Genomic DNA, 13,639 nt, shown 5'->3' with positions numbered 1-13,639 from the left:
AAAAATATCAGTAAAACTTATCATGATGACCCTACTGTGGTGATTTCTAGGGATTTTTACAGGGCCACCTGGGTAACTGCACCCATCACTGGGTCAGGCTTTGCAAGGAGCAGGTCACAACAGCACAGGGCACAGTGGCCGGCAGTGGTCAGCCTGTCCTGACCCGCCTTTGGTTCCTAAAACCCCCAACCCTCATCCGCAGGTTACAGCAAACACAACTCACACTTACCATCACGTGGAAGTGATGTGTGGAAGACCACACAGGTAGGGAGGAGGCTCTAAAGGAAAAGACAGAACATCTGAGCCGAAACAGACAAGCCATGTTTGACCAGGACGTGCCAGAGGCAAGTCCAGGTGGCACATGCTCACAGAGGTATCAGCCCTGAAGATGGGAGGGCGCCTACATGTGAAACCAGCCGGTGCCCACCGGCCACAGCGAGGTCCGCCGGCCACGGGCAACCTCTCCAAGCAGGACGCAGACGCTGAAAACCAGGCACCTGGGCAGACACCTCAGAACTGGAGGGAAAAGGGCATTTACCTTTGTCATCGACACAGAACTGCTCAGGTTTCGTGGCGGCAACCCTCTGAGTCATCAGCACCTCTACGAGCAGTATTTAGATGTTTATTACGACTTTTTAAGGAGCACTGATGCCAACCGGGCACACACCCGACCGCCAGAGTCCCCCCATGGTGCGGCAGAATGTGGCAACCCCCAACCCAGAGGTACCGGCGAAGGAAGAGTATGAGTCACGATACAGTAGATGGGCTGGAATTTTTAAGTGACGTGTTTCTGACAGGTTCACCGCATCGTTCAAGTACCGCACTCAACAAAGCAGCAGGACCAGAGTCAGAACAGGGAGCACATGTACAAAACAAATGAGCAAGCAAACTCGAAGTTCTTCAAAGTATTTTACTTCAGTTTGAAAAATGAACGGCTTCTGCACTGTTCATTGCAAGATACACAGTATTCACGAGTATACAATGCTGGTCATTTGAGGAAATGTACACACCTCAATTCCTCCTTCATGCTTTTTCTTTTTAGAAAGATACTGTTTACCAAAAAGAAACTTCAGCAGTACAGGAAAAACTATTTTCCCAATAAATTTACGAAAACCTAAGATTCCCAATGGAATCAAGATTATCTTCCCGCTACCACCACTTTTAATAAAATCACATGCTTATTGAACACTAATATCTGCACCCTAAGAGTCCATTCACTTTCAACAATGAGGGCGGTTTGTTTAAAAAAAAAGTCAGTGTGGTAAAATGTAACATGGATCTCTGCAAGTATTAAGTGTCTGAAGTAGGCAGCTAATACTGAATTTAATTTTATTTTATAAATAATTGTTCCCTTAGCAGTAAACATAAGTCTACACATTCACAATAGTCCTAGAAAATAAATACTGTGATTATGCACACAATGTTATGACAAACTAGTTTCAAAAAACGAAAGCTCGACACACCTTGATAAAAATTCTGATCAGGATAAAATGTGACTCTTAAGATTTAAAACATTGTCAAAGTAACATCACATTTAAAATCTCTCACGGTTCACACAGGTATCATGAGTCTCCAGTTCTGGAACAGTTTTCAGTTGTGAATTAAGATGCGAACATACTGAGAATTGCTGATTTTCAGTGATGACATTGGTTTTGGTCTTATTTTAGCATTATTTTCTTTATAAAAAGTTGCACTAAGTGTCCACTAATGGTCTGATTGGTCTTTAGTATTTCATAAATGTATATAAAAGAAATTCCTAAAAGCCAACAGTACTTTATGTGTATACATATATAAAAGAATCTCATCTCAGAAATGGCTGCAATCAACAGAGCCACACACACCGATGCTAAACATAAAAGCTTTCACCTACAGAAAGCATTTTCAGAGACGCCACGTACATTCAATCATAGAAATATCCCCGAGTTGCAAACTCAACATGTGACGAACGACAGACAGAAATATACACCTCGTTTGCACTCAAAGCTGACCACAACCAAAATTTACAGTATGATTGAAACAAGCCGATGTTTAAAAAAGTTTAATTGAAGGTAACAATTCCATGGCAGGAGAGGATGAAGAATGGGATGACAAGAAGTATTTGGTCTTAATAAGGCAATACAAAATAGACCCATTATCAAAGACCGTTTCATTGTGAAAGATCAACAATACCAAAAGCATAACGTGGAGTATAAGAAAATAGTCTTTTTTAAGTATGATTTAATTAAAGCTGTTTACAGGTATTCTCTCCCACAGTTGTTCAGCATGAGTTTTAGAAAAGAGAGGAGAGACGCAAGCACACACAGCGCACGGGGCCGAAGGTGCGCGCGTGCAAGGTCCGCGCGGCCCGGGCTCGCCGCAGGGGGCGGGACCAGGCCCAGCGGCCTTGCCCTCCCTGTCAGAGATTTAAAAAAATAAAAAAGTAAAATTAAATTAAAAAAAGACTGCAAAGGAAACAAACACGAAGTCAAGACGACAGCACTATAGAAAACGGTTGCAAGTTAATTTTGAGAGATGACGAGAGGTTTTTCAGTGCTCACACAAAAGTACATAGTACAGATATATATATATATTTGTTTGTACAAAATAAAATGAACGTCATTTGCCACCGTAAACCTTTTCTTGAGAGAGGACGCTTTCTCACAGCAGCAGGTCACGAGGGTCCTATTAGGTCATTTCATTGCCAAGGGAAACAAATCGAGTAAGAGAACTAATGACTTCCCTACATGTGGATGTTAAGATGACAAATCAGATTATTTTGCAAACTAATCCTGAGAGAAATCTGTTTACAATTTAAACAGTAATGTTATGTAAAAAGTATTAACAAATCCACTATTACAAATATCAGTTTCCTATATGGCCATCTATATATACACACAATAAAATGGTAAATATATGCAAAAATATTTTTTAAAAAACATGCACAGGTCAACTCCCCCTCTGGAAGCCGGGCTTCCTACGGATCCCCGCCTTCCTCCCTCCCCGGCCCTCCGAGGTTCCGCTTTCCTCCGCTCCCCCCACCCCACACTGACTCCTATTCCCGCTACCTCTGCATAAAGCCAATGAGAAATATATTTCATTTACATTCAAGATTTAAATCTTAAAATGACCCTGTTGTAGCATTTGACTTATCGAATGAGCAGCCTTTTTCCCCCCTTTCTCTTTGTGTTTTGTGTTTGCAGCCGTCAGTCTTCATGATCCATTCAGTGGCGAGCTGGGAAAAACCGCTAAATCAACACGTGGACACGCCAGGCTCGGACGTGCCCCAGGAGTCCCCAGGCAGCTGTCCTGGGTGTGAGGTCTCTAGACAGAGGACGGTCCGCCACACCACGCTGACTATCTGCAAAGGTCTGAGAGGGGCGCGTCCCTCCTGTGCCTCCTCTTTTTGCCGTGGAAATACTGGTTGTTTGATCGGCCCGGGGGCTGCCTGTCTGTCACCGAGGCGCCGTGGCTTGTTGGAGCTGTGCCTTGGAAGCCTCTGCTGGAGGAGCGGAAGAGCCGGGCTGGTCCGTGCTGCGGAGAGGAAGCGGCACAAAGACGTCAGCGCTGCGTCGCACCCCGGCACCCGCTGACACCTACCACCGGGACCTCTTGAAACCAGGGCCACGCAGGCCTACGAGGCAGGCAGGAGACGACACACCCAGGGCTGACAGGCTGGCGCTCCGAAACACGCCACTTCTCACTGGGGACACTGAGGAATCCAGAGCACTGCCCGGCCTTCGCAATGGATTAGACGGGACGTGAGACTTTTCTCAGGGAGCCTACAGCCCGCGCACTGCGTGCTAACCGGCGCCGCGGCTCTCAGACACGCAGCCGCGTTGCCAGGTCCCTGGCACGACGGCTGGCTGCCCCTTCCCGCCATCCCCCCGTCACGTGAGCTGCCACTTCCGGAGGAGCCTTTGGTGCTCCTGACTAAGGCTGCAAAGGTAGAGTGGACGCCGCAGGGCACACCAAAGGCACAAGGGGGCTGACACGGCAGCTGCTCCCTGCTGCCAACTGCCGCCCCTGTCCCACTGTGGTCAGAGCGGGTCCGAGGGCCAGAGGTCGGAGCCCAGGAGGATGCAGCTTCTTCCTCTCATTCTGATTCATTACTCGCGATAGAATTTTAGGCAACAAAAGTACTTAGCAGCTTGCTGGGGCCTTTTTTAACTGATTGAGATGCTAAGCAAGTGTACACAGGTGGCCATTGCCCGATCATTGCAACTTAGGCAACTTGGTATTGAATATAAAAATGCAGGGTCCGGCAGAAGTAACGCCTGCTGGAGCGTGGTTGGCAGGGTAATAATATGGGTGTACTAATTTATAGTTTTAATGGGAACATTTCACCTATAATATCATATGGTGTGCTTGAGTGTGATATTGTTATGTTACAGTCACATGCTTACGATTTTGTAATAAAAATGGGGCGTTATTTGTGCTGGACCCTGCGTAAGAGCAAACTATTCCCAGACGTGCACAATATGGCTGTGAAATCGTGCAGAAAGCTGCACTTGCCTTTACTCCAAGGACAGTGAAACCCTGTGCAACCTGATGTGACTTTCTAACGCTGAATCTGGACTAGGAGTGGCAGGCTGAGACACCCTACGAGGCCCGGGCCCGGACTTCCACAGAGGTCTCTGCTACAGCCCTAGCCCACAAAGACCCGAGGACGCCCCGAGATGAGCAGCCCTGCTGTGCTCGGAACCTCTCACAACAAACTGGGGTTGTTCTTATCCTGGGGTTTTCTTCGAACCTGTGACGGGCGCCTGACACACGCGACTGGAAATACCTGGCACAGAACACTGCACGCACCTGCGACTTGCTGGCACTGCCCGGCGCACTTGGGGCTGGGGCGCTCTGCGCTTTCCCTCCTGCCTGCAAGGTGCCCACAGGCGCCTCCTGCGACCCCACGCGGTTCCCGGGGGACGGCCGGCACAGCAGCTGTTTCGGGGTTTTGCATGGCGTCGCGTCGGAGTCCTAACACGAGTCACGTGAGTTACAAGGTGATGCATTAATAATGCAGACTTTGAACATTAAGACAGGATGACAATTTCAGCAGCGCACTCCCCGGGCCCGAGGCAAACATTTGGGCGTTTCTTTCGGGAGGCACGCGGAGGAATTTACCAAACGGCCCAAGTTTTCCTCCAAACACTGAAAACGGCCTGTTCTAGCAGAGGGCTCTGTGCGTTGTTAACCCTCCACCCGCCCCACCTGGTCGGTCACCTGGGAGGTGCCCGGAGGCACGAGCTGCGCGAGTCACGTGCATCTTTATTTACAGCAAACGACCGCAGTGCGGGGCAAGGAGCTGGGCTGTGAGGGGGAACGAGGTGCCAGCACCCAAGTCAGTGTCTCTTCAATCAAAAACAAAATGGCTGGTTGGAGGGGCTCCATCCCTGGGTCTCCGTGACGGCCAATGCCACAGGGAGCCCTCCACATCGGCACCCGTGGGCGCGGACTCCCCAGAGACCAAGGCTGAGCCTGGCTGGCTGTGGGCTGCTGGGGCAGTGACCTTGCTGCTCTGTCGTCAGGTCCACCCTGAGTCCCAACCCCACCCAGCACTTCAGGGTCACACGCTCTGTCCCCAGCGCACTGTCCCCAGGCTGGCTCTGTGGACGCCCGTGTCTGGAATGTCTAGCTTGGCACCCTGTCCTCCACAGCTCTGCTCCCGAAGCAAAGAGGCACCCTGGCCAGTTCTGCACCTGAGGCTTCAGGAGGCTTCATGACGCCACTGGGACACAGGTCCTTGTTGACAATCCAAATCTGTCCCTTCTCTATTTAGATTACTTTTTATGTCGCATTCCTCACAAAGTCAAAATTCAAATAATGGGTAAGCCCACTTTAGATCTCAATTAAGTAAACTCAAAATTAACCCTGGCAGGAAAAAGCGCGAGGGAGTAACCGAAACCAGATGCGGCCAGAACAGGACACGGGCAGACCCATGCGGCGGCCCGGGGCGGGGCGGGGACGGGATGGGAGGCTGTCGGGACCGCCAACAGGCTGCTTTTCGGGGTGATGCAACGCCTGGAATTAGGTGACGTCCGCACAACCTTGTGAATATACTGGAAACCAACGAATTACACATTTCTAAAATGGTCAACTGTGAGAACTATATCTCAGTTTGAAAAAGCTAAGCCAAGAAGCTCAAAATCACTACTGAGTGGAAGAAGCTTTACATAAAAAAGTATGTGCACAATGGTTCCACTTACTTAAATTCTGGAAGGGGCAAAGCGACCTGCGGTGCGAGGCCACCCTGACAGCACCACGCGGAGGGTGGGTAGGGGACCGCCTCTCTGGGTGCTGCGAGCAGCCTCTCGTCGTGGTAGGGTTTGTTATATACGTGTGTGTGTGTGTGTGTGTGTGTGTGTGTGTGTGTGTGAAAATTTAGTGGACATAGAATTAAAATTTCCTTGTGCGCCAATTTTGTATCAAAAGCAAAACCGAGACCCAAAGTGGGCCCTGCTCAGCGGGGAGCACACCACGGCTCCCCGGGGAGGTGCAGGGGCGCGTGCGATGCTCACGGACACGTGTGTCAGGGAAGAGTGGACAGACGGACGGGGTGGCTGGCCTGTACGTGATGGGCGAGCACGGCATGCGTGGTGGACCCAGGGCTGGCGTGGGCGGAGGTTCGCTACCAGTCGTTCACTCTTGCTACATGCTTGGAAACATGACTACGATGCTGAGCAGCAGGACAGGTGTTTGCATTATCAAGATCCTCAGTGACAAGTCAGAAAACGAGTCCGCTGTCGCCCCCTAGACAGCTACCCCAACAACAGGCGTCTGGGTGCCTAGGTTTAGAAACGCCTTGTCTTCATACTTACGACGTCACTAGAGCTGGACTGTGTGGCCGAAGACGAAGACACTGGACCTGATGAAGAGTTTGAAGAGTGTTTACTAACAGATTCCGAAGTTTTACTTCTACATTTTCCAAGGGCTTCATTTTCTTCAGACAGATTATTATTACATTTATCTAACTGCTGAGAATCTACTATCAAGGTAACACCATTTCCTGAAAGAGTGGCAAAAGATTGGAAAACGTTTCTTCCCATTAAACACACACAATTCAGAAAAGCCTCGAATAGTCGATCGATGAACGGGAGACTTACCGTTGCACGAGGGCTCGGGCCTGTTCTGCAGGCCCCACTGTTTTGATATCCAGTCTCGGTACGTGGCAACTTCATCCGTTACTCTGATTATTCTACCTAATATGCTGCATGCATTTAAAAAAAAAAGAGGCAGGTACATTACTTGGAAGGTAAGAAGCCACAGCCAACTCTGACACACTGGGCTGATCTGAGTGAAGCTGTTACCTCTCGGTCTCGTTGTTGGGGTAATACTTGGCTATGGGCGACACAGCGTGACTCAGGACCACGTAGGCGTAGTCGAAGGCCTGCTTCACCTGCATGGCCCCGTAGGAGCTCCTCCCCACGTCGTTACCTGCAGACGGAGCGCGCGCGTCAGAGGGAGGTGTGCCCGCTGCTCACGGTGACTGCACGCCCACGGGCCCTCTTCCGGACGCGTGGGCAGTGCACGGCGGTCCCACTGGAGTGGCGCTCGGGCTCGGGGACCCCACGCCGCCCCGGGCGCTGAGCGCGTGTACCACAAAGCGAGAAGCTGTGATGGGGTACAGGTCACCTATCGTCCTCTGGCCTCCCAGGGGCTGTCCTGCAGACGAGAGTCCCTGCCGTTCTGTCCTAAGAGTGAGACCACAGTGAACTGGAGACACCCAGTTTATGTTTCCACTGGCTCTGTGACCACCTCCCGCCCGACAGCAGGAGCTTCTAGAGGGCAAGGACCGCCCCGTGGGGACAGCTCCGTGTCCTCCTCGTGGAGGGGGCTCCCAGCGAACGTCTCGGCGACCAAGTGCACCCTACGGTTAACGTTCCTAAGCCACAAAAGGCTCCCGGGCCGCTCCTCCACACCCTCTTCCGCCTTATTTTCAAAGCTAATGCCCTGACTTTATTTAAAATGCATTGACTAATGCAAAGTTAAAGCAAATGACTAAAAACGTTTCCACTGAGGCCCAATAATGCAGAATCGGAGTGTTCTATGATTCCGTCAGGAAAGATGTGACTGCCCAGAGCAACCAGGAGATGAGCAAGCCGGCACAACGCCATGACAGCAGGGGAGGGGCTCCTCTTCTGCGCACTTCCAAGCCACCGTGAGGCCGGAAAGGCACAGGGGGGCCGTGCACAATTAGAGGGGGAGACTCGGAAAGGAAATCGACTGTCTCTGTGAACTCTGCGCTCGCGAGTCTGAGCTACGTTACCGTGGGGCTGCCTCTGAGGACTTCGGAATCCTCGCAGTAGAGCCGTGGCTGGAGAAACCCTCACAGCCACAGGCAACAGCACGGTGACGACCAGAGGGGAAGGTGGGGGAGACAGAGGCCGGTAAAGGGAGACAGACAGCGACGGACGGAGACTTGACTTGGGGTGGTGAACACACAGTGCAATGTACAGATGATGTGTTGTAGAACTGTGCCCCTGAAACCTATGTAATTTCATAAATTCGGTAACAATAATAATAATAAAAAAATCCCTGGCTGACAGCAGGTTGGAATTGGCCATGATGACACAAGAAAGAAGGAAAGGCTGTCAAGCTGGAGATGTGTGGACACCCACCCAACGGCTCACACCCGTTCTTTGCCTGTGCGAGTCGTGCAGAGCTCCGGCTGGCGCGGCTCAAGTAGACTGAGCGCCGGTCTGCAAACCAAAGGGTCACCGGTCCAATTCCAGTCGGGGCACAGGCCTGGGTTGCAAGCCAGGTCCCCAGCAGGGTGCATGCGAGAGGCGACCACACATGGATGTTTCTCTCTCTCTTTCTTCCTCCCTTCCCCTCTCCAAGAGTTAATAAAATTTAAAATAAAAAATAAAAAAAACCTAGTGGGTTCCACCCCTGACTCATCTGAAAGTCCACAGTGTGTTTTTCTGGGGTGTACATTTATTTTTGTATCTTTGCTTATGAAATAGTTTGATGAAAGGAAGAACGACCACAATGAGAAGCTGGTCCTTAATTTCTTATCTAAAGAAAGTTCCAAGAACAACATGGTGACTGACAACGTCCACACATTTACCTAATTTCAATACCTGGTTGTAAAGGATCTTCAATATAAAGCATCGATGGCCGGTAGCCGTCCAGCATATTTTTCTGTACTTCGTCTTTGGCCACGTATGAACCACCGTCCTTTATCCGGATGCCAGTCTTTAAATAATTGAAGTGCCGTCCATATAATTCAAAAAACTCTATTAAGAGAACACCATAGTTTGTATTGGGGATGCAAGCATCTTCCCTGGGGTGCAACTAAAACCAGAAGAAGAAAAAAAGAAATTATGTTGGGTATTCTCCGACTTAGCGAGGTGGGATCATAAATGACATCCTGGCGTCTAGCAACACGGCGACACTCGGAGCAGAGCGGTCGGCGGGTCACGAGGCCGTGCTCCTGCCACACAGCACGGAGGCAGCCGGGACAACTCAGGAGGCCGCCCGGGGCAGCGCTGGCCCGGCAGGACGCCACTGACTCCCGAGCAGAGCCAGGCAGGTGGCCGCTCTGAGCCACGTGACGCGCCCAGGACTGCAGAGGGCGGTCTCGTGCCTCCCGCCCACAGAGCAGGTCTCCTCCAGCGGGACTCACGGGGCCAGCTGCTTAGGAGACGTTCCTATTTTGGGCATTTCTACACTATTTACACTTATGGAAACCATGATATACCATTGCATGTTAAAACTTGCAGAGAAAAGTCTCAAAAATACTAAAAGATAGGGATTAAAAACAAAAAAATAAATATCCTTTCCTAGGGATTTTTACATATTTACCTGCTAAATTACAAAAAGATACCCAGTTTAAAAAGTCCTAAGTAACCAACGGAAACGTTGCAATGAAGAGGTTTGACCTGAATTTTCCTGAAATGAGCCCCCGCTCACACCGCACGTGCAGCGCCCACAGCACGTCGGGGCCACGACGCACCTGGAGGAAACTGACCGCCATGAGGAAGAGGCTATAAGAGCCAATGCCGCCTGTGAACACTTCATTCAGGTCCCTCTGCAGCAAGAACTGTTTCAACACTAGCACCAAGTACGGCAGCACAGGATATTTCTGAAAAAGAAGAAATGAGTTTTTAGTGAACCCCTACATGAGGACTCGCTCCAAGCATTAACAGCATACAGGTTTCAACAGTATACAGGTTTCTAGGCATAAACTGGTCTATACACTGCAAACTTTCGTGGAGATGCTTAATTTTCCATTTTAAGAGCCAGCTACCAAAAAGCACGCTACGGGAATGCAGAAGTGTGCGGGTGCGAAGAGGCTCCGCAGCACTTGCGACCGGACGGAAACACGAGCGGCCCCGTCTTGATGATGCTTGCTTCTGGCCGTCGCCCTGAGGTGCTCGCTGTGAGCAGGTAACAAAATGGGGCGGGACAAAGTCTCCCCTCGCAGAGCGCGCAGCCAGTGGGATGGGAAGGCATCACTTTGTCGGCGCGTCATGGAGATGGCTCTGCCCGGCCAGGAGCAGCCCCACCTGCTGGCTTCCATGGGGGCAGGTGACTGGAACCTTCCCTGCTTCACAGAGCACGTGAGCCCACCTGAACTGGCCCACGGGGACCGGGCCCAAGGCTGGGGACACGGACGGGGATGAGGCAGGCACTAGCTTCTAGAGACAAGCCTTCGCAGCCATGACCTAGAGGTGCGGGAGTTACTAGGGATGTCCAGCTTCTTCCTGACACTTACTAGGAACACGCATGCTTCCATAAGGAAGGAAAGCATGTTCTTTTGCAAATCATGTCAAAGTAAATGAGCATGAGAGGCAACCAAAGTATGGAGGAATAATCGTTTTTAAACATTATGGTCAAAGTCAGAAATAGTAGCTGTAAATGAAAGAAACATGTCTGTGCTGATGTGAAGAAAACCTCTAAAATATTAAGTTTAAAAAAGTGTAATATATTGTGCATACAGGGAGCTATTTATTCCTTTTGTTAAATTTCAAGAGGAGAATAAACAAGAAAAAACAGGGCTAATGATAGAAAGCCAATCTGAGCCACAGAGGTACCAGGTGGCCACTTCCCCCTCCCCATTGACGAGCCCTCCCCTGCCCTGGGGGAAAAGAGACCCAGCAGCAGACCGGAGCCCCTACGGGCAGAGTCCGGAAGCCTGCAGGGGGCACCTCCCAGGTGACCTGGGGACTAACGTCCAGGAGAGGCACCCCTCCCCGACCGGTTCCGATGCGGCCGCCAGGAGACTGCGAGCAGACTGGGTCCCACCCCACCCACGACTTCAGCCGTGTCTCCCTAAGAGCAGAGAGGTTCTTCACGAGCTTTCGCACCCTTGCACTCTCACCTGAGGTCACATGAAAGGCACTAATTGTTACAAGCGAATTTAAGGACAGTAAAACCAGAGCATAGAAGAGAAGCATCTGCCAGCTACACGCACGGACAAACAGTTCAGTGGAGTCAGAACAGAACCTCAGAGCCAACGCCCGCTTCCAACAGCCGCGCTGAACACACGCTGTGACCCTGACCTTGGTAAAATCTTTGATGAGGTCCGCTGCTCTCACGCCATTCTGCACATTAAAGCTGATATCAACTTTCACTTCAGTAAAAGAGTCTGTTAGTTTAATAATAGGTACCTAGAAGGGTAGAAAGGTAGAATTAAAATACTGGAACGAAACCACGTGACAGAATCAGGGCAGGGAAGGTCACCAGACTTGAGGTCTTGACCTTCTCACGGGACATGATATTCTGGACACTGCGTACCACGGCCACTCTGCCTTCTAGAAATGTCCCTTTGCATGGTTGGCATTTTACCTCCTACAACCTATTTCATTCATCATTATCTTTTGGCTGAGAATTTTGAGACGAGTGACAGAAGCCTTTCTTGACATTATTATGTACTTTGGAAAACAGCTTCCTACTCAATGTAACATCAATTATGAGTGTCAAGCACTTCACTGAACAGTTTCTAGTAAGAAAATGGCTAGATTCTAAGTCTCGCACACAACTCACTGGCGTCATGGGTCAGTTTTGCAAAGAGCTCAAAACATGACCCAGGAGAGAGGATAAAACGCAGGAATTATCCCCACGTGAGAAACGACAGGATGGTCTACGTGAGACGTCAGGAGGGAGATGCAATGTGCACAGCGTAGGAGGCGCGGGGGTACAGGCTGCGCGGAGCCAGGTTCCAAATCAGTGGGGTTGCCTTTTTTTTTTTTTTTTTAAAGATTTATTTTTAGAGAGAGGAAAAGAGAGGGAGAAAGAGAAGGAGAGGAACATCAGTGCGTGGTTGCTTCCCACACGCCCCCCACGGGGACCTGGCTCAGCGAGTTTTTATAAGAACAATGCCAGCTGTTTTGCTTCAGGAAAACAAAGTATGCAAAAACCCAAACTCTTAAGTAGATGTATCTTAAGCTTCCACAAAGCCCTCCCGTGGCCATTCCCAGTGCCGTTACAGCCAGGCCTGGCTGAGGCGACCTGAGTTGCAGACGCCGTGTTGGGGCTGCGCTGGGAGGGGCGGGCGCAGCACCCCTGCGCCCTGCGCGTGGCCCAGGCATCCGCACCTGCCTCCGCCCGGCACAGCCATGCGGGGTCTTTCTGACAGAAACACCTGCGCGGGCCCGGCCTGTCTGCTTCCTGCTCACCCAGGCTGGACGTCAGCTTCCTAAGCCTCGCGCACGAGGAACCAGAGCCCGGAGGAGAAAATGGGGGAGAACTCACAGTGGCTTTGTCTAGGACCTTCACGGAGTCCTCATCTGCGACTTTGTGTTTCCGAAGAGCCTCTTCCAGGGTCCAGAGGGGGAGGTTCTCCCACTTCCCAAACACCACCAGGTCGATGTCACTGGACACAGAACACACGCCCACAGGGGGTTTGAAGCGGCAAGGAAGCGCACTTGCTTCAACCCAGACCCGTGCTTGCACACAGCACACGCGGGCCTGAAACCCGCCCCCGCCCCCGGAGCCCCAGGGTGTCGCTGGTGACTGTCAAAGGGCTGAAGCGGGGGGCCAGCACAGTACCAGCGCCTCCACTTAGTCATTTCACACACGCCGGCCTCAGGAAACAGCAGCTGTGCAGGGAGGAGGACCTCACAAAGCACCAGCCACCGGTTCCTGTTCACCAAGGGCTCGGGGGCTGAGAAGCCCCGTCACTCAGGTGGGTGAGGCCACCACTGTGTAAAACAGAAAGCCCAGCCGCACATGCTTCCTTCCACATGGGCGGCGCGTGCAGGAGGAACGCGAGGACTGCACCGCGGCCCCTCCGAGGGCGCGGCTGGGGACACGGCGGTCCAGGCCCCCGTGACCGCCTCTGCGCCCTGTTCCAATCTGAACTATGGGGTTGCACCGACTTCTCATAAAGTTCAATTAAATTTTTTAGGAAGAGTGGCTCAGGGTTTTGCTCAAGTTCAGAACCTAAATAAGGAAAAATATTAATGAGCTCCGAGTTGGCTCTTCTCTGGCCTTCCCAGGCCTAGGCCGGCACTGGGAGAGCGGGAGCTGCCGGGGTCCGCCCACTGCAACACTTGTAAGTGTGGGGAAGGCGTCACAGCAAGGTCCAGTCAAACAGCAGGAGGGACACCTACGTATCGCACCTGGCCCTTCAAAGTTTGTTAAGAGAGCAAATCTCATGTTGAGTGTTCTTACCACAATAAAAACAAAACATGAACCACGATGGAAGGTTTTCCCT

The 13,639-nt window shown here is 51.1% G+C and overlaps 1 protein-coding gene across 1 annotated transcript in view; it reads right to left on the bottom strand.

Moving 5' to 3' along the window:
- Positions 1-939: 939 nt before the first annotated feature.
- TENT4B (terminal nucleotidyltransferase 4B) overlaps positions 940-13,639 on the bottom strand; it is a 34,197-nt gene continuing 21,497 nt past the window's right edge. The window contains exons 4-12 of the mRNA XM_054570319.1: positions 12,676-12,796; positions 11,484-11,591; positions 9,935-10,063; positions 9,060-9,273; positions 7,284-7,410; positions 7,080-7,183; positions 6,795-6,982; positions 4,789-4,953; positions 940-3,510 (exon numbers count right to left, since the gene is read on the bottom strand). Of these exons, the coding sequence (XP_054426294.1) occupies positions 3,334-3,510; positions 4,789-4,953; positions 6,795-6,982; positions 7,080-7,183; positions 7,284-7,410; positions 9,060-9,273; positions 9,935-10,063; positions 11,484-11,591; positions 12,676-12,796 (1,333 nt within the window). The 3' untranslated portion in view covers positions 940-3,333. The remainder of the gene's footprint in view (positions 3,511-4,788; positions 4,954-6,794; positions 6,983-7,079; positions 7,184-7,283; positions 7,411-9,059; positions 9,274-9,934; positions 10,064-11,483; positions 11,592-12,675; positions 12,797-13,639) is intronic.

The sequence above is a fragment of the Pteronotus mesoamericanus genome, unplaced genomic scaffold (assembly GCF_021234165.1).
Source record: "Pteronotus mesoamericanus isolate MK-2021 breed Mesoamerican mustached bat unplaced genomic scaffold, CSHL_Meso_final contig_202, whole genome shotgun sequence".
NCBI classification, from domain to species: Eukaryota; Metazoa; Chordata; class Mammalia; order Chiroptera; family Mormoopidae; genus Pteronotus; species Pteronotus mesoamericanus.
This window is presented reverse-complemented; position numbering and strand designations above follow the sequence as displayed.